A 26,554-nucleotide genomic window follows, 5' to 3' on the forward strand; every position below is an offset into this window, starting at 1 on the left:
CATGCACCTCACAAAACACACATGCTGACAATGAGATAAGACCGCTCTGCTGTTGCCAAAGATGCTTCAAGTGTTCAAGTCTCAGGTTTCTGAACTAAAATACTGGAAGACCCTTCATGAGCCAGTTAAATTCCGGTTAGATCTACAATACATTGTCGTTATCGCATGCTGTTTATAATGTACTACAACACACTGAAATGCAATTAACATCTGCTGCTATTTGCACTAAGCCATTCTTTAAAACTAAAAAGGTTTGGAGGGGTGTCGGGGATCGTGAATGGGTGTCCCTTATTTTGCCTCGCTGAAGGTGGCAACCCTATAAACTGTCAAACAGAGATTTGAGAATCTGTGGCGGAAGGAAGTAGTTATGCACAAAAGGGTTTTTAAAGACACTCAGTTGTTGTTTTTCTTATTTATTTGCACATTTGTGTTGTCGAACTGTTAAATAAACACAATATCACTCTCATAGACGTAAGATATGGCTGTATATCGAGATATCGGCACACTGCGATTACCTACACACACACATATGGATCTATAAAATGAAAGCTCTTGATGAGCTCTTTCTACTGCCAAAAGGACACAAGTGAATTCAATTGAGTTTGGAGCCAAAAGACTTCACACTCACCATACTAAGCCACTTGGTGCCAAAAATGCATTTGTGTCTGTATGTATGACACTGTGTATCTTCTGTATATTAGTATTTACCTCGGCTTGTGGAAAAGATTCATCATGTGGCTTGGTGGTCAGTATATGTTAAAAGATTTTTTTTTGTTTTTGTACCAGTTTTATTTTGTAAAAACAGATGGGTTTGTTTAACAGTGTATGGTTAAAAATGTAATGAATTATTTGTTAAACTTTTATTAATGAAATTGTTTAGACATCCTTTTTGATGATTACATTTTAATCAAGACATTTAAACAGAATCGAGAAACTTTCAAACAGAAAACACTGACTTTTGCCGAAATCAGCAGTCACCTGGCAACAACCTAGCAACCACCCGGAAAACACTGGCAACCTCAAAAGCAACATGCTAAAAACAGTCAGGGTCACCTTAGCAACACCCTGGCATCCAGCCACATGACCCAGCACTGAGCAGTCAGACCAACTGAAGCAGAAAACTGATTGTGATGCTGGAGATCCTTTTGTAATCAACACTGAATACACATTTCACACATTCCATTTCCTCCTTCGAAACACATCACAACAACAGTCCACACACACACACACACACACACACACACACACACACACATTTGTGAGACACATGCTAGCTGACAGCGCAGTGTGAATCACGCTGACATCTGCCATGAGAGTGAGTGTGACTTGACTTTTGTCCTGACGGTAATCTGTGCTTTATCCTCCCCTTCACCATCTGCCACGCTTCCTCTGCGGCTTCATTCTCCAATACTCCAAATACACACACACACATTCTATATATTCATATCAAAAGAACTGCCCGTATATGGATTGCAATTGTGCTTCTGATTCCACGTAAAAATTATCTTTCCTAAAACTTAAATAAATTGAAACAGAAAAAAAAATAAATAAATATAAACTTAAAATAAAATTAAATCAAATGAAATAAACATTAACTGAAATCAAATAAAATATTTAAAAAAAACCTTAATCTTATTTTATTTCAGCTAGTTGCCAAGGCATCGTCTCTCATTTTCATTTAAAGTTTAAGTACTAAAATATCTAAAACTAAATAGAATAAAACTACTAAATAAAAATTAATAAATACTATATAGACTGTTTTAAAGGAAAGCAAAACAAATACAAATGACAAAAAACAACAAAATTACTAAAAGTTTAAAATTATAGTAAAAACAGACAGTATAAAAATTAATGAAAATTTTAACAAAACCTATAATAATACTGCAATAACACTGGTTATGATTATATTTTTTGTCATGAATAAAACCAATTATTTTACATTTAAAAAAATTTTCAGAAGGAAATAGAGCTAATCTATGCAAATGGAAAAAAACCCTGCTAACCAAAAATATTGTGCAGCACAACTGTTTTCAGCATTGATAATAATCAGAAATGTTTCTCGAGCAGCAAATCAGCATATTAGAATGATTTCTGAAGATCACATGACACTGAAGACTGAAAATTCAGCTTTGATCACAAGAATAAATTACATTTGGAAATATATTACCATTGAACATTTTTTTTATTGTAATAATATTTCACAATATTACTGTGATTCTGTTCTAAGTGTGTTTTTGTCTGTATGTTGTCTATAATCACATTTAGTACAAGCTGCAAACTCAGCTAAAGCATCATTTGTGCTCTGCACGTCCCACATCAGCAGAAGAATGCAGATGTTCAATAACCATTAGTTCAGCCAAACATAATGAAAATCATTTAATTAAAAATTGAACCAGTTCTGTTTTTGAATTCCTGGGTCATCAGAGGTTTTACTTCTCGCTGCGGTTCCTCTAGAGCTCTAGATTAACCTGATTTGTCAGCGTGATCCAGCTGTAATTAATCCCTCCTCCTCAAAGGCCAGCCCCCCACATGCTTCCATTGTGTGTGTGTGTTGCTTGTTTCATTCATGGACTATTTACGTGTATCTTGTGTGTTTCAGTCTAACTGTCCATTAAAATGATCATGTTGAAATGTTGATATGCACATGTGCTGTGCACTCTTTTGTTGGTGCATTGAGAAATCTGATGTTCCCATCTCTCTTTCTCTCTCTCTCTCTCTCTCTTTCTCTCTCTCTGTCTGTCTCTCTGTAGCTGAAGACTGTCGACTGCTCTCTCAGATCCCGAAGGTGCGCTGCCTGAGAAACGAGCGCCGGGAAGGTACGTGTGAGATGAGGAGTGAGATATTCATATACTAAACATGCTGAATGTTATAATAAATGCATATTGACATGTACTGTACTTCCTGCAGAGTTTAAATACACACACTTCTGTTACAAAGTTTTGAGTCAGTTAGATTTAAAATAAAAATAAAAAAGGAAAAAGAAATTCATTCTTTTTAGTAAGTAAGGATTAAATTGATCAAAGGTGCCAGTAAAGACATTTATAATGTTCCAAAATATTTCTATTCCAAATAAATGCTGTTCTTTTAAAATTTCTATTAATCAAAGAATCTTAAAAATAAACGTTTCACGGTTTCCACAAAAAATTGGGCAGCACAAGTGTTTTCAACACTTACAGTAATCAGAAACGTTTCTTGAGCAGTAAATCGGCATATTAGAATGATTTCTGAGGGATCATGTGACACTGAAGACTGGAGTAATGATGCTGAAAATTCAGCTGCACATCACAGCAATTAATAACATTTTAATGTAGCTGAATGTGTGAATAAAGTGTTTTTTTTTTTTTTTTTTTTTTTTTTAAGTTAAGCCTGCAAATGGCTAAACCAATCAAAGAAAGAACATTTTAAATCGCCATGTTCAAGTGGAGGATCACTTTTATTTGAGTACGACTGAGGGCTTGCAATTCAGAGACTGTGGTCTTTGAAAACTGCATCGCAGGGTCTGTGAAAGGAAGAATTAATCAGCGGTTTTGGGTGGTGTTTTTGAATATCAGAGAGAATAATCTTCTTACCTTTCAAAGCATGACACTCAGAGCCCCAATAGTCACTTTATTAGGAAATACGTCAGACAGAATTAAACCTGTGAGGCATGACACTCAGAGCCCCAATAGTCACTTTATTAGGAAATACGTCAGACAGAATTAAACCTGTGAGATCCACTGATATGAGATTAAAACATACGTGCCACTCTCTTTATCTGATTTCAGTTTGTCTTCTATTGCAACAAATTTTAACTTAATATTTCACAATGGAATACTCATTTATATTTAAAATTTAATTGTAACAATTGTAACGAAGTTTGAAAATCTTCAACTTTAATTTTAGTTTTAAAAAGCATGTTAATGGTGTACATGCTTTAACGCCCTCGAATAAGGATTTTTTGTCAACTAGTTTTCGTTCATTTTAAGCATTAAGGCCTCGATATACTTCAAACGAAGTTCATTTTCGTTCTTCGTTCGGGGGCAAAAAGAAGTGTCAAAAGGCTGAGAGATGGTATACTGAACTTTCCAAAACCCCTGCGCTGTTGGAGGCGGGGTGTAGATTAATGTAAACGTGACTTGCGACACACAACAATGATGAAATGATGAAGTGTAGGCAGTCTAAGTGTGAGACGGGCACCAATGGTCAGAATATTTTAGACAAAACAATAATGATTAGCAGCAGTTCAGAGTCAAGTATCATGTTTGCAAAACAAAAGAACCATAATCAGTCCTTTATGGGAAGTGTGAATGTCTCATAGTCAGTAAAACTTTAGCATGATGTGGAAAAAAAATATTGGAGTCAGTTTGTTACTTTATTTTATTAGTGTTCATTTATTTTATTAAACTGGATAAATTGTTACACTTTTTATATTTTTTTTTTGTGGTGTCATGATTTACTTTGGATAAAAACAAAGGTATGTTGTATGTTCGTTTGGCATTTCATTTATTGTATAGGCCTACCCTTTAAATTCACTTATTGAAAGAACAGCAGCAGCAGTATGGTGTAACATTTATTTGAAACACATGTATTTGGTACTTGCTACCTTATGTCTTTACTCTTTCCTTTCCTTCTTTTCATGGCTTTTGAAAACTTGTCTCGGATGTTTCTCTGCGTCGCTTTTTGCATAACTCCGGGTCGTCGACAGCACTTTGTTGAAATTTCTTTCTAGGAATTAAATGCTTTCTCTGAATCTTTAAAGTCTCTCCACAAGCTATCATACAGGTGCGGATATATTTGTGCCAGCTCAGCTTTTTGACACTTCAGTGTAATCAGGAGATGTTGTTCTATGCTTGGACCTCCATGGAATGAGAGACGAACTAGGAAAAAAAAAATTGCAAGTCAAAGAAGGTGGAGTTTCAGAACACACCCACTGCTTGCGTAACCGCCACGGACCAATGGAAGCTCAAAGGTGTTTAGGAGCCAAAACGAACTCCCCCAGAAAGTTTGCGTTGGTCAGCTGTTTCGAACTGCTGTTTAGTTCGAAATGACGTCATATCAGTTTGTTCTTCAATTTCGTTTGAAGTATATCTGGGCCTTTAGTCGACTAATTGCATGTTTATTAATAAACCATTTAAATCATTATAATAAGTCTTTAATTGCCTACATAGCCTAATAAGCGCTCAAGCACACAGATGATATTCTGTAATCAAATACTCCGCTTCATGTTGTTCCAAACCCTTCGAGACTTTTGTTCATCTTTGAAACAAAAACTGATGTATTTGAATGAAATCTGACAGATTTATGTCCGTCCACTGAAAGTCACCAAAATTGTTTACTTTTCACGACCTCAGTTATTGCAAAAGTAATCCATTTGAATCGATTGGTTTCTCCCAAGTAAATTTACATTTACATTTATACATTTAGCAGACGCTTTTATCCAATTCAGGCTATACATATTTTTTTTAACCAGTATGTGTCTTCCCTGGGAATTGAACCCACGGCCTTTTGCGCTGCTAACACAATGCTCTACCACTGAGCCACAGGAACAATCAATAAGGTTTTGTAACACGTGTTATACAAGCACGCCTGAGCTTCCACAAAAGGAAGTGAGGTTTTTTTTGCACGTCACATTTTAAGATGAACTTGTTTGAATTGAAGGCACATAAACAAGTAAATAAGTACTTATTTTATGCTTTTCTTTGGAAAAATTATTTATGATGCACTTCAAATGATACGATGTTGAAATTCTTGTGGAAAAACAGTTAAATAGTAGCCTATTACAATTATTATGTCATGTATTTAAAAGTGAAGTTAAAATATATTTGTAGTAGTGTATTGCAAAAACAGATTAGTATTAGTATTAGTACATACAAATAAAACTGAACAGTATATTGACTTATTACTAAGGCAGAGTTGACAAAATGATATTTATAATATAAGTTGGTACAATGTAAGAATACTTTTGCTTATTTTATAGATAATGTATTTATGTCTGAGTGAATTCATATACTTTATGAAATATATTAAAATGTTAAAAATGTTTTTTAACATCTTCCTTCTAAAAAGCAGGCTGAAGCACATGCTCATTACAAAAATATAAAATATATATATATTGCAGTAAGCCTACATATGGTTTATAAATAAGATACATATACTTTAAAATCACTAAAAGCTGTATAATTTTACTGTTCTTACACAAAGTAAACAAAATATGCTCCAAGTAAGATAAAAATAATTACTTTAAATACAAAAAAACTAAACAAAAACAAAGCTTGTGCTTTAGTTTACACATAGTTCTTGAAAGCTAACTAAGCATATATTTATTACCAAAGTACTTCTAGTATACTTTTAAATGCTATTCAGCACATTTTTAACACTTCAAGTAAGCTTGTTAGGAGTACAATCTTACTATAATTATACTATCTGAATTTCAAGCACAGTATATTTTAATACATTTATGAGTACTTCATTTTCACCTGAGTTAACATGAGAAACAAACCTCAGCTGATAAGCTTCATCTATGTACTCAATGAATGTATTGTTTAGGGTTGTTATAATTATTTTGGAATGAACATGTGTTGGTGTTGATCAGGTCTGATCCGGTCTCGTGTAAGAGGGGCTTCAGCGGCTTCGGCCTCCATCCTCACCTTCCTGGACAGTCACTGTGAGGTCAACACAGACTGGCTGCAACCCATGATCCAGAGAGTCAAAGAGGTGCGTCTGCTCACGTCTCTGCCGGACACACTAACACAACACATGTCATCATGAACACGCCTATGGTTGTGCAAAACCTCTTGCTATTGGTCAGATCACATGACCACCCCATGGAACGTCACTGTGCAATTATTAAGAAATTCTATCAAAAGTGTTCCAATACACAACAATTTATTGCTTCATTAGGTTAAATATGATGAGGCTATTTATCTACAATGACTCAAAACATACAGGTAAATCTAAAAATATTTACAAAATATTTACAAATGAGCAAATATCAAGCGTAGCGTTAGTTCTGGCTGGTCATGTCAGTCAAGCTCGACGCTTATCACAGCATAATAGTTAATTACCCTCCTCCATCCCCAGCTCCTCCTCTCGTTAGGATTCCGCCTTCTGATTCCCCTTTGAATCAGACTAATTTCTAAAATGTGTACATTAAATTATTGAACATTAATGATATCTATTTAAATGCAAAGTCAGCAACACCAAAGCTTCAAAAGTATCAAAAAATTTATTATTAAAAAGCTATCGCATAGCGTGTGTAGTGACGTTTCGAGCACGCAGGCTTTTTATCAGACAAATTAACAACACTGATGTACCAATCTTTATAGGCCTACCTCCAAGTGATCAAAGGTCACATGACCGTACAATATTATCATGATAATAATATCACAACAATGACATATTAACCAACGAGAAAAACAAAAAAGTAAAAAATAAATGAAACCAAACATATAAAACTATGCAAAATACAAGAATACAATTCTTAATGTATTAATCAATAACATCAATTAATACCTGCCTTCGTACATAAATACAACTAATAACCACAAAACTTTTATTATCTAAATAAATATCCTGTGTTTTAAAGAAATGGATGAATATCAAAGACCTCATTTAATCCTCTAGGGGACAATGTGTCTATTGTATAAATCCAAAAGACCACACACTGTAAAAGCAATTTGTTGATATCACCTCCGCGACGCGGATACTTAACTACCTCAATGCCGATGTACTGAAGAGTGGAAACTGAGTGTCTCGAATCTGCAAAGTGCTGTGCTACCGGACTTTTTGGATCACAATGTCTAATTGCTCATTGATGTTCAGAGATACGAGTTTTCAGAGGTCTGCTAGTTTTACCTATATAACATAAACCACAGGGGCAACCCAACAGGTAAATGTCAATGTGTAAAGTTCGACGTCTTATATGTGAAATTGCACTGTTGACAGTTACCACATCTGTAATTCCCATATTGTATTTTGTTCAAGAAATGAGGAGCAGGTTTCAAATCAGCTCTAACCAAAATATTTAGGAGATTAGGTGTTTTCTTATACACTAAACGAGGTGGTTTGTCAAAACATTTCTTGAGATTGGGACCTTCTCTACAATGTGCTAACGTTTCAATAAAACGTTATCAATGTCCTTCGAATATTGGATATAACAATTAACAATCATGTTTTTTTTAACGAGACTCTCTTGTTGTGACACATCTTTAAAATGACTCGAAACGTCACTACATATGCTTTTAATAATACATTTTTTTTATACTTTTGGAGCTTTGGTGTTGCCGACTTTGTAAATATTTTTCTGCTTGTTTCTTGGTTGAGCACCCAGTTGAGATTGATGTGTGTACTTTTGCCTGCTTTTTGACATTAATGATATCTCCAATACATTTATGCTGGTTCTGTTCTGTTTATCCTATGGGGGCTTATCGCTGGTCTCGCTGCTCTTATCCATGCCAGGCTGCATGGATGCTCAGGGAGTTCTTGCCCAGAACAGAACCATACACCAATCCAAACTGTATGCTTATTGTTAAGCATCTGTGATGATATTGGTCCTGACAGATATATTATAATTTTCCCAGAGTGGTAGTTATTTAATAATAGCTTATCTAGATCAGTGCTTCTAATGACAGAGTAAGACAACAGGAACAAAACAATGCTAAATAAAAATAAAATTACAAAAAATAAAACTAACTTTATAATCATTAAAATCATGAAAAGCAAAATAAAAAAAATAAAACAAAAAAAAAAAATAAAATTAATGTCAACGGAGTCATAAGATACAATGCCTAATTCTGAAAGAAAAAAAAACGTGTTACGTTCTATTCAACTGACTTTTTCAGGATACATTTTTGTAATGCTCACAGAACCTGAATAATGTGTCATAAAGAAAAACAAAAATAGAAAGTATAAAGAAAAGAGAACAGAACTGCAAATAAATAAATAAAAACCAGCAGGGTAAGGTACAGTGCATTAGTGACCTTGCATAGTTACATTAAATTAACAGTACTGGTATAATACCTATGTTGACATTACTAATTCTCAGAGTCCAAAATTTCTTTCCATTTACTCCATAGAATAGCCCCCCTTTTGCTTTTTTAATTTTAAAGAAAAAGTAAGGGTTTCCATCTTACATATTTCAATTGAAATTGCTTTCCAATCTTCTAGAGTGGGTGGAATAAGTTGTAGCCATGTACAAGTAGTAGCCTTTTTAGTTGCAACCAGGAATATTCTTCCTAAATATGTATCATTTGTTTCTTGCAAATCCAAATTTACCAGATATAACATATAAAACTGAAAGGGGATATTAATCTTCAGTATGACCTCTAATGTCCAGTGTACGTCTTTCCAAAACAAATGGATAACTGGGCATGCCCAGAATATATGGTGATGGTTTGCTACTTCAGAATTACAGTGTCTCCAACATCCAGATCCTATTTCACTAGGACACTTTTGTGCAGGGGATATAAAAAATCAAATTACATTTTTCCATGCAAATAACCTCCACTGGTGTGAGCCTGTGGTTTCCATTGGGATTTACATGTTTTTATCCAAGCCTCTTGTGTTATATCATTATCATTATATCATTATCTTCCTTTTCCCAATTAATTCTTACATAGGATGTAGAATCAGATCTATAATTTTAAAGACAATGATAAAATTTTAAGATTACCTTAGTAATAGTGTTAGCCCTATCTTGTTCACTGTTAAATTAAAGTAGTGTCTTATTTGAAAGTATCTAAACAAGTCATGTTTATCCAGCTTAAACTGGTTCTTAAATTAAAAATATTGTACATATATTAGATTCATTTAGAGTTCTTAAAATCTAAATCATATGAATTTTTTTTTTCATAAATGCAGTAGAATATTTCTAGGCCACCTCATTATCTTTAAAGCGTCTTTCAATTCATATCTTAAAAGATTCATTTAGAGTATTTGGAGTGAAATCTGTATCATATGCACACCACCTCATTATCTTTAAAGCGTCTTTCAATTCATATTTTTTTTTCATGTAGCGCTTTTGACAGGTTTTATTTGTATAGCGCTTTTTAAAATCATCATGCAAAGCAACTTTACAGAAAATTACGTTTCTACAATATTTAGTAGTAGCTTATCAGCTTAAAAGTGTTCTTTATCGAATTCTGGATTTTTTACCTTGACAATAAACAAAATAATCCATCTGAAACAATCACTAAAAGTGTCTTAAACAAATAAAAAATCCAAATAACTGAAATAAATATAAAATCCTCAGAAGCATGTTTATTTTAATAATATCTACTCTATCCACTATACTCAAGAAAAGGACAACATTCCACCTCTGAATGTCTGCTCGTAGCTTAGCATTTAGGATTCTATGATTTACATCTAACAAAGTTCTAGTATTTTTTGGTAGATATAATCCTGTGTTTGTCTCTGAATAATTGATCCTGTCTGGTCATTATGAATTAACTCTGGAAGTAGTCTTTCTATTCTCCTAGTCGATATTCCTGTATATTACTTATAGTCAACATTCAAGACTGATATAATCCTATATGAACATCAATCTAATTTGTCTTTTCCATGCTTTGGAATAGGGGAGATTCCATGAGATAGGGATTCCCTGTCCATGAAATGCGGTATTACAGGCAGGAAGAAGGATAGGGATAAGTTGTTCCTTAAATTTTTTATACCATTCACAAGTAAACCCGTCTGTACCTGGTGATTTGTTTGGTTTTAATCTAGCGATCTCTTTTAGTAGTTCTTGTGAGGTTATATACTTTATTAAAGCTCTTTCTGATTCTGATTCTGATTAAACTTTTGTTTTGTTCCTCTGTTAACTTGGGTAATTTTAAAGAACTTACAAATCCTTAATATCAGTTTCTGATCCGGATGCATTTTCTGTATATAGTTTCTTTCTTAAATTTTCAAATTGTTCATGGATTTCTGCCAATCTATGTAGAGTTTTTGAAAACTTCTTGTTTTCTAAGCCTAAACACCAGGAGTTTCATTGACCTACTACCAGCTTCATAATAGTGTTGTTTTAAAAATATGAGGTTCTTCTCTATTTCCTCATTATGTAACTCGTCGATTTCTTTTTATTTTTCCCATTTCATGCGTTAAGCCAGGTCTTTGAACTGGTCTGTTTTTATGTTTCATTTCCAACTCTTTTAACTTTTTTTGTAACTTAATGAATTTCTCTAGTCTTAGTTTCTTAACTAATGCTGTTTCTGCAATTATTTTTACTATCAAGACTGCTTTACAGGTATCCCATAGTACAGACGAGGATACTTCTCCATTGTCATTCTCTTTTAAATAGTGTTCAATTTCAATTTTTATACACGCTATGAACTGCTCATTATTTAGAATGCTAGAATTCAGTCTCCATAATGTATTAATATGAATTCTATTCAAACTCACTGAGGTATATACAGGTGCATGGTCAGATAGGTCCATTATTCCTATGATAAATTTAATTACCTTTAAAACTAAAATTGGCCAAAAATAGAAAAAGGGTTACCATTTTTCCCATATGAAAAAAACATACAAAAGGCCCAGGTTCACTTGAATAATTATACACACTAAAGAAGAAAAATACAGGCAGATGTGTGATACCACAGTTCCATTATTTTCCTTCCATGTTCTCCAGAATAGACAGACAGTGTGTAGGGAATTTTCTAGGATGCATCACAGTTACCGTTCATTTTCGTCTTAAACTTTTCACATAATCTGGTGTTGAGGTAGTTCCCTCCTGGGCTTCCTCGTCCTGTTTTCGTTGTCCAAGTTTGGCGCAGAAGGCATTCGAGCAGCGTTTGCTGTGGCCGGATGATGTCCACCTGTAGACCCCGTGCTTTCATGTCTTGTGTCACCCCTTCTGCAGAGCTGTAGAGCACTGTTTCACCTTCATAGAATATGCTGAGTTTCGCAGGATATGGGGTATGGAACCTGATCTTTTTTTCTTTCAACACTGTTTTTGCCTGCGTATATTCTTTGTTTTTTCAAAACATCAGGGGGGTAGTCGTCACATGTGATTTGGGCATTGTTCCACTTCAGGCCTCTTTTTCTCCACACCTGCCCCAGAATGTCTTCCTTCATTTTGAAGCTCAGGAATTTCACAACAATGGAGTTGTTGAATGTGGAGTGTCAACAATGTCAACTGAGCCCTCTGAATGTGGAGCTCTTTCGATGAATCGAGACCCAGCCCATCTTTCAATAATTCTCCAATGAACGTGATTGTTGATGAGCCGCTTTTGCTGTCCTCTGGTACTCCGTATATTCGGATGTTATCAGATTATATTTCAGATTATTATGTTTCAGGACTCAGATTTTATAATGGACATTGAGTGTTGACAAAAACAACTCTACAACTGTTTATTGTACAAAATTAAACGTAAATGTCCTAAATATAGGTTACGCAAAATAATGGAAGTTTTGGAAAATCAAGCATTTTTGAATATCATTTGAATTTTCATTCTTACGCAGCACAAAACACATTGTGGTCATGTTTATTCTCACTGCTAAAACCTGTATTTAATGTACTCTAGGTCATTTTTTTTACCTTGTTAAGTTTTATTCATCGTTTTAGAGAATGACGCATGTCATGCAAACTCTCCATGTTACATTTATCTAATTTGAAAGGAGTTTGATCCGTAGAGTTGGATCCGATTTTCCGCTCTCTGTCTGCGCGACCACTGACACTGCTTCAACCTTGTGAGTGTGGCGAGTCAGTAGTGAGTCATAAATGGCCTGAGTCCAGTCTGGTTTTTCAGAGGGAGATTTTCCCAGAATCTGAGCGAGAGGAAGGCTGTTTGTCTTCTCACAGCTGCACCATGTAGCCTCTCTCGTCCTAAATCATCAAGAGCAATTATCATCATCATCAACCTCAACCTTTCTGCAGCATAAGAGCTTTGTTATGGAGCCAAGAGCCTAGTTTTTCTCAGTATACCTTGTTTGTGCTGCAGGCAGTGATTCAGAATGATTGCTCGAATCTGCTGATTGTTGAAGACATGAGGGGTGGACTTTTTCATCAGGCACATTTTCTTCAGATGTAAAAATGGAAATGTAGTTATATCAAATGTAAAATCAAGGCACTTTAGCATCATAAGGTAGTTTAGGCACTTTTATAATACTAAAACACAGTGTAAAACCATTATTTTTTTAAATATTCTATTTGACTCTGTTTTTCCATTTTTGACTCAAGGGTCATTATTATTTAACACTTTTAATATGCATATCTGAATAATATGAGTGCTGTTAGAAATCTAATGATACACACTGAAAGGAACAAGTACTGTCTGCTCTCGTCAACACTTTGAAAAAGAATCAGTGTCTGGAGCCTTGAGCAACAGTCGGTTTAAACAGATTAACACTGCTTGAAATATATGGAGCGAGAAAACATTTTGTCATTTTGAATTTTAAAATAGTTTTTGTGACAATTTTTTATGGATTTGTATTTTTAAACAGATTTTTATGTTTTTTAAGGTGACATACTTGCTGCCCATTATGCCCTTGGCATGTAGGGCAGCAACAAAAGCCCTCCACTTCTGTCTATTTTGGGCCAGCCTCTGGATGGTAACCAAGTGTGGTTCAGGTTCTCTAGTTAACGTTCAACAGTCGGGCGCCAGATGTTCTTTGGTCTGCCTCTCTTGCGTTTGCCCTCTGGTGTCCAGTAAAGGGCTATGTGGGTAATATTTTTGGGTTCCCTTCTTAGCAAGTGCCCGATTCACCTCCATCATCTCATGATGATGGATCCTATGCTGTCCTGTTTACAACAAGTGAGTAATTGCTCTTTAGAGATGGTGTTTGGTCAGAAAACTCTCATGATTTTCCTTACGATTTTGTGTGGAAAATGGAGAGCTTATTCACGTCAGCGTCTGTCATCCTCCAGCACTCTGAGCCATATAACATGATGGAAATCACACAGCTCTTGTACAACTTCAGTTTGGTCCTTGTTCAATACTGTTGGAACTTCCAGACACTATTCAGTATTCAAAAGGCATTCGTGGCCTTGCTAAGACGATGTCGCTGTCCACTCCTCCATCATATCTGACAATGCTGCCGAAGTAGGTGAACTCTTTGGTCATTGGAAGATTTTGTCAGTTTACTTGCACTGGTTGGGGATTTGGTATATTGAGCGTCATCACCTCTGTCTTCTGCAGGTTGATGTATGCTGCTTTGATATGCTCCCATCTGGTGTTTACATCTTGTTGTTCAGGCTGTGTGTGGTCTTCCATCTCTGCAAGGGCTTGATGCTTGTTCGTCAGCTGCAGAACAAAAGTATTTTTTTATTTTAGCCTTCCAGGTTTTTTTGCCCCATCTTCCTCAGCTTTACTTTCACTGTTGCTACAACCATTTGGTGGTCGCTGCCAACATCCACTCCCCTTTTAACTCTGACATCCAGGAGTGACCTTCTCCAGGCACCATTAAGTGGTATATCTGATTTTGGTCCCTTCCATTAGGAGAGTAGCAGGTCAACTAGTGAATCTCTCTGTCAGGAAAGAGCGTCCCTCCAACAACGAGATCATAGATGGTACAGAGTTCTGGTACCACAGCCCTCTCTTTCCAAGGCTCTTTTATAGTTGGTGTTGTCATTTCCAATTTTTGCATTCATGTCTCCCATCACAACCTTCATCTCATGTCTTGGTGTTTCCTCCAGCACAGCTTGTAACTGCATATAAAATTTGTCTTTTACATCTTCATTGTTGTAGTTTGTAGGGGCATAACACTGTATGATAGTCGTGTTCATTTGCTTCTCTCTCAGTCTGATCTTGATGAGTCTGTTGTTGACAGGTTTCTACTCTATCATACATTTCTCTAAACCCTTCTTATGGATAATGGCTACTTCCTCAAAATGTTGATTGTCATCTCTTCCTGAGTATAACACTGTTTCTAAGTGTTATACCAGTTTGCTACTGGTTCTAAGTCTTCCTGAACCTGTACATCTGCTCTCACTAGCTGCGTTTACATGGACCCTACTAATCTAATCGTAATAGGACTAGAAACACAATCAGAATAAAAAAGTCACATGTAAACAGGTCAATCGGATTGAATTGGCCAGATCCGACTAAAATTTTGATCGGATTTTAAGGGGTGTTTTATTTAACCGAAACTGGAAAGTACTGTGCATGCGCAGTGACGTAGAAATAGCGTAATGACGTATGATGCGCAGAACGAGCTGTTATTCCTGGCGAATAAAGTGTAATAAATTAATGTCCTGTCATTATAAAACTCCCCTTTCACTCAGCGTCTGTGAAGTGGATCAGGACAATGTCACATCAGTCCTTGTATAAGACTCATCAACAGACGACTGGTTTTGGGTGCATTTTTTTTTTTTTTATTATTATTTTTTTTTTTTAAAGTAGCCTAAGCAGCATTGCACAACAGTTCATGTGCTTGTTGTTGCCTAATTAGTACCCGAAGTAGATAAATACCACGTGTGCTTTTTAAAACTGTATGCGACAACAGTGGGAAACTCTGTATATTCATGCAGTGTGCACATGTCAAAAGATTAAATCCGATCAGAAGCTTGTGACATATAAACACGCACATCAACCCGATCACTTTATTTAGGGTTCATGTAAACACAGTACTTTCTGATTTATCAATCAGAATTAATTCATTCCGATGGAAGCAAAATGTGTCCATGTAAACATACCTACTGACCCCCAGGATGTGTAAATTGTAGCGTCTCATTTCTGATATTACTTGAGACAGCTTGCCTCTGTCATACATTGTCCTCACATTCCAAAATCCTGTTTTGGTCTTAGTTTTGGCACTCAGGACTTCCACCATCCTGGTAGTAGCTTCCTTTGGGCTTTCACCACTGCCATTCATCTTAGTATCTTGCGATGACTCTGGAAGCCTATTACAGCCAGTAGTTTTAGTTTCTCTTGTTGCGGTTTCTGTAACAAACTATATTTTTCCAGAACTGGGCTGTTAGCCCAGTGTCCAACCCCTAGCCTAGAGGACGAGAGATCACTCTTTATCAATCTCTGAAATGCGCCCCCCCCCCCCCCCCCCCCCCCAAAAAAAAAGTTTTGTTAAGGGTCAAAATTTTGATTTACAAAATTATTATTATTTTTTTTATTTCTTTATTTTTTTTCTTTATTGCATTTTTCCTATGAAAAGAACATTATGGAAAGTATTGTAGGACAGTAAATTGAATGATAAGGATACACTTTTTATTTAATCTACAAATTTACACATCACAGCAGCACACACCACAAAAACATATAATAAATCAATAAAAAATAAAAAGAAATTCAGAACAACAGTTTGTTTTCGAGTATCAATTCTGCATGACATTGAGAAATATATTATTTAAATTTTTTTCTTTATTTTTCTTCCTTGAATTTTTTTCCATCTCATTATTGAACTTTTACAATAGTAGGATAAAACCCTTTTGATTTTAGTGGACATAGTACCATGGTAAAACCACAGTATGTTTTTTTTTTTTTTTTCTTTACATGAATCATGGTAATATGATGGTAATGTGATTCTTTGAAGTACCACTACCATGTAAATTCCAAGCTACACGAGTAAAAATCATTCAGTACAAGTAATATTTAGTGCCATCACAGTACTGTGGTAAACTCACACACACTTGCATGTTTACATGCTTGTAAATAGTTTTATGTAAGCACAAGTATACGCACAGCAGCAAGCAAAGTTTCAGAGTAGCAAACCTCGCAAAGAACACACTATTCTCATATATTACCTTGGCAACAAAATTGTTACATGTATGTCTTGCATTTCCAAGACATTCCAAGATTTTCTTGTTGGTTTTGGGTTGGATATATCCTAATATATAGGCTATATATATATATTAGGCTATTATATAGTATTATAGTTTTTTTTTTTGTTTGTTTGTTTTTTTTTGAGTCACAGATCTGATTATTTTTCGGATAAGCAAGAAAAAAAAATATTTAAAGCACAATGACAATGCCGTTAAGCATTTTTGACATAAGCTAATTTTATGTGTACATAAAGGGTACCCAACTCTGTATTTCCACGCTGTCTGAAACAAATCTCTATATGCTAGTGCGCGAGAACAGCGTGTGATTATCGAATTGAGCTCACTTTCGTTTCTTATTCTTGTGGTTTAAAATTGCTTGAAATTGTAAATTTGCAAATAAATATGTGAATCACGTGCGTGCCAAACAGTATAGGGTCTCGTCTGTACGTATAACGCATCTACTGCGATCTGTTTAACCCCAATATGTGACAAAGCAGAGCAGAAAAGATCTTTCATTTACTTATTTAACATGAAATCATCAAATTGGTACTCCATATCAATCACATACAATGAAAATACTGAATAATAAGAACAATCATTAACACAAAATGAATTACAGAGTGTCATCTATACACATTTTTCCCAGAACGTTCTTGCGACCCGGTAGCAATTCTTCCACGGCCCGGTAGTGGGTCACGACCCAGTGGTTGGGGACCTCTGCCCTAATGTTTATCTGTGTCTTCATGAGCTTTCTTACATGAATCATAACAAAAATACAGCTGCTGTGAGGGAATTTGTAATACAGCTGCTGAGGGAGTGATGATAAATTTGACATCTTTCTCTCTTCTGACTGCCACGATCCTTCTCTTTATATTTTCTTCCTCTTTTGGAGATTTAAAAATATATATATATATTTACAGGTACATCTCAAAAATTTTGAATATTATAGAAAAGTTCTTTATTTTTTTGTAATATAAATACGTTGTAGATTCAAATATTTCAAGAGTTTTTTGTTTTAATTCTGATGGTTACGACTTACAGCTTAGGAAATTTAAAAATTCAGTATCTCAAAAAATTAGAATATTTTCTCAAAGATCAATCAAAAAAAGATTTCAGCTCCTCTTTATTGTTTGTCAGATGTTACTTATCTTCCTCTTCACAATACCCCATAGATTCTCTGTGAGGTTCAGGTCAGGTGAGTTGGCTGGCCAATCAAGCACAGTAATATCATGGTCATCAAACCACTTGGAAGTGGTTTTAGCACTGTGGATAGGTGCTAAGTCCTGCTGTAAAATGAAATCAGCATCTCCATAAAGCTTGTCAGCAAATGGAAGCATGAAGTGCTCCAGAATCTCCTTGCAGATGGCTGCATTGACTTTGGACTTAATAAAACACAATGAACACCAGCAGACGTCACGGCACCCCAAATCATCACTGACTTCAGAAACTTCACACTGGACTTCAAGCAGCTTGGATTCTGTGCCTCTCCAGTCTTCCTCCAGACTCAAGACCTTGATTTCCAAATGAAATGCAAAATTTACTTTCTGAAAAGAGGACTGTGGACCACTGAGCAGCAGTCCAGGTCTTTTTCTCCTCCCCATACCCCATGCTTCTGACGTCTGACGTTTTTTCTGGTTCAGGAGTGGCTTGGTTCTAGGAATGTGACAACTGTAGCCCTTTTCCTGAAGCATGGTTGATGCGCTGACTCTGGCTTCAGTCCACTGCTTGTGAAGCTCTCCCAAGTTCTTGAATCAGCTTTTCCTGACAATCTTCCCAAGGCTGTGGTCATCCCTGTTGCTTGTGCACCTTTTCCTACCACACTTTTTCCTTCCAGTCAACTTTCTATGAATATGTTTCGATGCAGCACTCTGTGAACAGCCAGCCCTTTCAGCAATGACCTTCTGTGATTTACCCTCCTTGTGGAGGGTGTCGATGATCGTCTTCTGGACAACTGTCAAGACAGTAGTCTTTCCCATAATTGTGGTTGCATGTTCTAAACTAGCCCAGGAGGTACCCAGTATTTATACTCGAAATAAATCAAACTAATCAAGCTCAAAATGGAATAATCTATTTTTTGAGATACTGAATTTTTAATTTCCTTAAGCAGTAAGTCGTAACCATCAGAATTAAAACAAAAAAAACTATTGAAATATTTCAGTTTGTGTGCAATGAATCTAGAATATAAGAAAGTTTGCTTTTTTTGAATTAAATTACAAAAAATAAAGTACTTTTCCATGATATTCTATTTTTTTAGATGTACAGTACCTGTATTAATGCTGGGCAATTATTAATCGCATCCAAAATAAAGTTTTTGTTTACATAATATATGTGTGTACTGTGTATATTTATTATGCGTATATATAAATACACACGTGCATGCATATATTTAAGAAAAATATATTGTTTATATATTAAATATATTTATATATAATATTAATTATATAAATATAAATATATACATGAAAATATTTTCTAAATATATACTGTATGTGTATTTATATATACTAGGGCTGTCAATCGATAACATTTTTTAATCTAATTAATCGCGATTAATCACACACTTCATGAAATTAAGCATAGTGTCAGACACAGACGAGGACACAGAGGATTCAGTGCAAAAGTGTTTAAGTTTAATCAGAGGTTTCAGACACAGGTGAATCTTGACACGTAGACAAACAGTGGTAACACAACTTTCCTTTGCGGTGATGGTGATACAGATGGTGACTCCGACGAAGACGAAGGGAACAGGTAGGCAGAGGAGGATGAAGAGGGTAAAACAGTTCAGGTAGGTTTGACGAAGGGCGTTCAGGTAAGTAGGGAGATCGGTGCAAGACCAGACAATGAGTGATGGTGACTGAGGGCTTTATGTGTGGCACTGGTGATGATGCACAGGTGTTCAGAATGCTGGTGATTGGGAACGAGTGGGCGTGGCGTAAGTGTCCGATTCAGGGAGTGTAGCTGGTGTGGCTGTGACAGTACCCCCTCCCCCCACGGGCGGCTCCTGACGGCTGGGATCTTGAACGACGACGGGGTCTACCACGGCCACGGGGAGCGGGGCGGTCTGGATGGTCTCGGTGAAAGTCGGTGAGCAGGCTAGGGTCCAGGATGTCATTACGATTAACCCAGCAACGCTCCTCCAGGCCGTAGTTCTCCCAGTCTACAAGGTACTCAAGTTGAGGACCCCGTCGTCGAGAGTCGAGGATAGCTCTCACCCGGAAGATGCTGTTGTCTTCTTCGATGGCGGGAGGAGGAGGTACGGCATCATCACCAGGCTCTGTGGATGGAGGAGACAAAGGTTCAGTGAATGGTTTGAGGAGTGAGACATGGAATGAAGGTGAGATACGGTACTGTGCTGGTAGCTGGAGTCTATAGGTCACTTCGTTCAGTTGCCGTTCGATCTTGAATGGTCCGATGTATCGAGGACTCAGCTTACGGCAGGGCAGCCGGAGGCGGATGTCCCTCGTCGAGAGCCAGACCAGCTGTCCCCGGTTGGTATTGTGGCGTAGGTCTTCGACGAGCGTCCGCTTGCTCTTTATGCCTCCGAACTGCCCGCTGGAGATGCACGTGGGCCGAGTCCCAGACCCTCTCGCTCTGTCGGAACCAGTGATCTACCGCTGGGACCTCCGAGGGCTCACCCCGACCATGGGAAGAGTGGAGGCTGGTATCCGAGGACACATTGGAAGGGGGTGAGCCCGGTGGTAGACTGCTGGAGGGAGTTCTGTGCATATTCTGCCCAGGGTAGGTACTGGCTCCAACAGTCCTGATTCCGGTGGCAGTAGACCCTCAGGAACCTCCCGATCTCTTGGATCTTCCGCTCAGTCTGGCCGTTGGTCTGTGGATGGTATCCCGAAGAGAGGCTGGTACGGATACCCCTAGGAGGCGGAAGAAAGCTGACCAGACTCTGGAGATGAATTGGGGACCCCTGTCGGAGATGATGTCTTCTGGAATGCCAAAGTGACGGAAACACATTGTGGAATAGTGCCTCTGCCGCTTCAAACGCTGTGGGAAGTCCTTTGAGAGGTATGAGTTTGCATGATTTTGAAAACCTGTCGACTACTACCAGCACACAAGTATTTCCTTGAGAAAGGGGGAGGTCAGTCATGAAATCTACACCTATATGGGTCCATGGACGTTCAGGAATGGGCAGAGGCACCAGTTTACCTTCCGGGAGTCTCCTAGGAGTGTTCGTTATGGCGCAGACTGAGCATCCTTTGAGGTAACGGGAGGTATCCTGACTCATCGAGGGCCACCAGTAACGTTGTTGCAGGAGCGAGAGGGTCCGCCTCCTGCCTGGATGTCCAGATCCCGGAGAGGTGTGAGCTAAGTCCAGAAGGGTAATCCGATGTTGAGGAGGGACGAAGAGTTTCCCTTCTGGACCTCCCGGCGGAGCAGGGTGTTTGATGGTTTTCTTGTTCAATCAGACGATTAAGGTCCCATTGAATGGGACTTACAATCATGGCTGGAGGGAGGATGGGTTCGGGAGATTCTGGTTCTGGGTCTGCCTGATGAAGGCGGGATAGAGCATCAGCTCTATTGTTCTGGGAGCCAGGGCGATACGTGACTTTAAAGTCGAATCTCGTGAAGAATAAGGACCATCTAGCTTGGCGATGATTCAGTCTCTTAGCTTCACGGAGGTATTCCAGGTTCCGGTGGTCAGTGATCACCTCGAAAGGGACCTTGGCTCCCTCCAGCCAATGACGCCACTCTTCCAGAGCCAGCTTGATAGCCAACAGTTCACGATTTCCTATGTCGTAATTCTGCTCCGCCGGGGATAGCTTCTTCGAGAAGAAGGCACATGGATGGAGTCGTGGAGGATCCCCCTGCCGCTGGGAGAGTACCGCTCCGACCCCGGTCGATGAAGCATCCACTTCCACTATGAACGGTCGGTTGGGATCTGGATGAGCTAGGATCGGAGCGGTCTGGAAGGCTTGTTTGAGCTGGTGGAAAAGCTTCAGTGGCCATGGGGTTCCAGGACAGAGACTTGGGCCGGTTCCGGAGGAGTGAGGTTAGAGGTGAGCTGAGTAAACTGTAGTTCTTGATGAATCTCCTATAAAAGTTGGCAAAGCCCAGGAAGCGTTGGAGTTCTTTTATGGAGCCAGGTTGGGGCCAGTGTGTGATGGCTTCCACCTTCCCCTGGTCCATCTTCACGCCACGTGGGCCGATGATGTATCCAAGGAACTGGACTGAGGGCGTGTGGAACTCACATTTTTCTAATTTGAGGTACAGATGGTGTTCCCGGAGTTTTCGGAGTACAAGGGTGACATGTTGGATGTGTTCTTCCTGGGATGTGGAGTAAATGAGGATATCATCGATGTAGACAATTACGAACTGGTTAAGGTATTCTCTGAAGATTTCGTTCATGTAGTTCTGAAAGACGGAAGGACTGTTGGATAACCCATACGGCATGACCCGGTATTCATAGTGCCCGGAAGGAGTGATGAAAGCTGTCTTCCACTCGTCCCCCTTCCGGATACGGATTAGATTGTAGGCGCTCCTCAAGTCCAGTTTTGTGAAGATCTTTGCTCCGCGTAGTTGTTCCAAGGCAGCTGGGACCAGGGGAAGAGGATAGCTGAATTTGACGGTTTGAGAATTGAGATGGCGATAATCAATACACGGCCTCAAGCCTCCGTCCTTCTTGGCCACGAAGAAAAAGCTGGAAGCGGCAGGGGAAGTAGATGGTCGGATGAATCCTTGAGCGAGAGCTTCCTGTACGTACTCCTCCATGGCCTTCTGCTCCGGGATGGACAGAGGATAAACTCGTCCCTTGGGAAGGGTTGCTCCAGGCAGGAGGTCGATAGCGCAGTCCCATGGCCGATGAGGTGGAAGTTTCGTTGCCAACCGCTTGCTGAACACATCCTGGAACGCCCGATATTCTGAAGGGATGGTATGTTCAACCCTGAGTTTCGGGGCTTTCCACTGATGTGGACTGGACCGGTAGGGATGACTTCTTGATGGATGGACTGACCTTGGGAACTTTAACTGGTGGAATGATGCAGGTAGAATGGCAGGATTTTCCCCATTTCAGGATCTCACCTGTGGGCCAATGGATGTGTGGTTGATGTTGGTTAAGCCAGGGGCGTCCCAGGATGATGTCTGCGGTGGATTCCTCCAGCACCATGAACGTGATTTCTTCCTCATGCAGGGAACCCACGCGGAGGATGACTGTGGGGGAGAAATAGCGGATATAGACCTCGGCCCAGCGGCTTTCCTTGAATGGTCGTGATTCTGAGTTCGACGGGGCTTCGATGACGCTTGACACTTAGACGATTTAATGTTTGCTGGTTGATGAAGTTCCCCGCTGAGCCGGAGTCGATGAGGGCTTGTACTGAAAGAGAAGAGTGGAGATGTCTTAGAGTAACCCAGGTTTGAAATCAATTGAGCAGTTTGAGGTGGTAGATGGATGGTACTCACCGCTGGGCGTGGAGGTCGGACGGGACATGATGGTAATAGGTGTCCCTCTCCCCCACAGTAGAGACACAGCCCGGTGTTAATCCTCCGCTGACGTTCTGATGTAGATAGATGGTGTGAATCTATTTGCATGGGTTCAGGTGCTGGAGGAGCGACAGATGGTAGAGCGGGCGGAGGACATACAGCGGGAGTGAGTTGTCGACATGCAGTGAGTCTCTGGGCGACTCTGATGATGGATTTCTGGATTAGACACTCCAGTCCCAGTGAATCTTCATATACAACAATCAAACTTTGTATTTTCTCACATAGACCGTGGCGATAGGCGGTGATTAAGGCCGTTTCATTCCAACCGCTGATGTAAGCGAGGGTACGGAAGCGAACCGCATAATCACTCACGGACTCATTTTGCTGTTGGCGAATTGTAAACAGTTGATCATGGACAGATAATTCAGACGCTTGTTGACCAAAGACAGACTTTAACTGGGAACAGAAATCAGTAACAGATCCAGTAGCAGAGGAATTCGATTCCCAGAGAGATTGGGCCCATTGGAGAGCTTTACCTGTGAGTAGATTGATGATAAAGGCAACTCGACTGCGTTCGGTGGTGAAGAGGTGAGCGTTTGGACTCCAGGTAGAGTGAACACTGTAGCAGAAACCCGTTGCAATCCTCCGCCGCGCCGCTGTATGTCGCTGGTTTGGCCATGGGACTCGCAGGGGCAACTGAAGAAGTGACCGGAGTTGTAGCGGTGTTTGATGGTGATGAGCAGTTGACAGCAGGGTGAGGGAAGTTGCATGAGTGAGGACCGTACAGCGTGAACCAATTCAGTGAAGGGATCCGCGGCGCGGTCCTCGCCTGTGTCTGAAGAGCTCTGCATGAGGTCTGGTCTTCTGTCAGACACAGACGAGGACACAGAGGATTCAGTGCAAAAGTGTTTAAGTTTAATCAGAGGTTTCAGACACAGGTTGAATCTTGACACGTAGACAAACAGTGGTAACACAACTTTCCTTTACGGTGATGGTGATACAGATGGTGACTCCGACGAAGACGAAGGGAACAGGTAGGCAGAGGAGGATGAAGAGGGTTAAACAGTTCAGGTAGGTTTGACGAAGGGCGTTCAGGTAAGTAGGGAGATCGGTGCAAGACCAGACAATGAGTGATGGTGACTGAGGGCTTTATGTGTGGCACTGGTGATGATGCACAGGTGTTCAGAATGCTGGTGATTGGGAACGAGTGGGCGTGGCGTAAGTGTCCGATTCAGGGAGTGTAGCTGGTGTGGCTGTGACACATAGACCATTTATCATGTTTCAAATGTTTATTTTGTCATCATTTGCTATATCCAGCAAAGTAAACCAAAAGATTAAAGCGTGATTCTCAAAAATCTGTATTTTCTGCATGCTTTTTTCAAGATAAATGTAGGTGTCTTTCTTAAAAAGGACACTTGGAAAGTCCAAAAGGACACCAAGAAATCTAATGATAAAAGGAGCCCATATAAACACATATGAAAGAAATTTATAGTATTTCTTTAATTTATAGAATTTTATAGTATTTGTACAGTGCAAGACCAAAGAGCTTTTTTACATTTTAGAGAAGTCAAGTGATACCTAACTGGACCACATGTTGATGCCTAAAAAAAACCCATAAATGCTGACTGCATATATCTATCTACTACAGTACACTGATCCATTATCATGAATGTGTGTGGAAACATTCTGTATATATGGAAAGGTCTGTGCCTCTGCATAAATATAATGTGCGATCTTTGCATCAAGAGCACTCATACATGCATTATTATAACAGACTCATGCGTGCACGACTCCTTTACGCAATCGTCTTTACCTTGATTGCAGTCTTCATCCATCAAAACTCTACTAGTGAGACTAGTTATCCAGTCGAGAAAACGTTGTTTGTGTCTCATCTGGCCATACAACTGTGGGATGTGTTGACAATCCATTCAGTCTGTACTTCACACAGTGTGACGTGTGAGGGCTCACAGAATATGACAGAGCTTGTGTTTAAAAGAGAAACACACTGGAATGAATAATTCACTGAAAATGCAATGCGAGTCTCTGTTCTCGCTGCAATCTCTGATGTAATCAGTCTTGTTTTCTTTTATATTAGTGCTGTTTTGGACGGATTGTTTGAACACATTCGCTTCCTGGATCATTGGTCTGAAAACTTTCCCGGATTTTAGCAGCTTAAAATGATTTGATTGCAAGCAGAGAAGCAAAATTGGGTTAAAGGGTTAGAATAGAAATTGTGCTTCAGTAATTTTGCGTTTGTAAAATTGTAAAATCTTAAATTGTAAAATAAATTGCATGCATTAATTTGTTAACGATGACAGCCCTAATATATACATAATAAATATACACAGTACACACACATATACTATGTAAACAAAAACTTTTATTTTGGATGCAATTAATTGCAATTAATCAGTGACCAGCACTAAAATTTATTTAAACAATTTAGTCTATATTATACTACTGGTTTAGGCTGTTTTGATGGTTTTAGAGTTTTAAAAGATCCATTTATAACATTAAATTAAACATAAAAAAAACACATGCATGGATGTTCCCTATCAAAAGCTATTCTCAATGCTTTTTCAATAACACATATGAGAGCATTCTTTGTTCGACTGTTTGTGAAGCACATGTGTCAAACACATGTGTCAGCCAAGAATTGGCTTAAATAACCTTGGTGGGTGATATCATTTGATTATGTGCACCTACAGGGTTATAAATAGATGTGAAATGGACATACCTTCAGGTTTCTTTGTCTTCAGGGACCATATTGTGTATGTGTGTGTGCATTTTGTGTTATGCTGCATCGCAGTTTGTCTATTGAAAAGAAAAAGAAAGAAAATAGGAATTATGGCTATGTTGAGGGATTCCCCTAAGAGATGTGTGCCTCCTTGATCGAGGCTCATCTTGGAGGATGACCCACATAAATTTTGCTTTGAGTGTTTAGGGTGATGAGCATGCTGCCTTCTCGTTTGAGGGAGCACTGCAACGTTTTGCTCATCAAAGTGCAGAAGCTTGAGCACGGCTTGCTTTCTTCAAAGATGAGCGAACCTCCACTCCTTCGTTGAGATCGTGGGGGTCGCATGTAGATCTGGCTGAGGCGCGGGAGATGGGACTGCCCCTTTCTCTCATGCTCTTGCCGGATCGATAGGTCTTCGCTCCCACTTCTAAAGTCTGCCCTGGCACTTCTTCAGAACAGGAGTAGGACACTTCATCTCTTGTCTCTGCAGAGATGGAGATCGAGCACCACTCTCAGAGTTACTTCAGTTACTAAGCTGGACTGGCTGCACTAGCAGGAGACCAAATGCTCGAAGCTTGATGACAGATTTGTGTCAGGTGGCCAAGGCCAAGGGGATGGGGGTGGGGGGACTCAGTGATGGTTTCTCCCCTTCTTTGGCGATCTCCGTGAGTTAACTCATTTATGGAGTAAGCCTTATT

General features: G+C 38.8%; 1 protein-coding gene across 1 annotated transcript in view; it reads left to right on the plus strand.

Annotated features, from left to right (window-relative positions):
- Positions 1 to 26,554, plus strand: part of LOC109071114 (polypeptide N-acetylgalactosaminyltransferase 16-like) — a 48,786-nt gene that overhangs the window by 11,841 nt on the left and 10,391 nt on the right. Inside the window, exons 6-7 of the mRNA XM_042774582.1 lie at positions 2,751 to 2,816; positions 6,572 to 6,693. Coding sequence (XP_042630516.1) covers positions 2,751 to 2,816; positions 6,572 to 6,693 — 188 coding nt within the window. The remainder of the gene's footprint in view (positions 1 to 2,750; positions 2,817 to 6,571; positions 6,694 to 26,554) is intronic.

The sequence above is a fragment of the Cyprinus carpio genome, chromosome A17 (assembly GCF_018340385.1).
Source record: "Cyprinus carpio isolate SPL01 chromosome A17, ASM1834038v1, whole genome shotgun sequence".
NCBI lineage: Eukaryota > Metazoa > Chordata > Actinopteri > Cypriniformes > Cyprinidae > Cyprinus > Cyprinus carpio.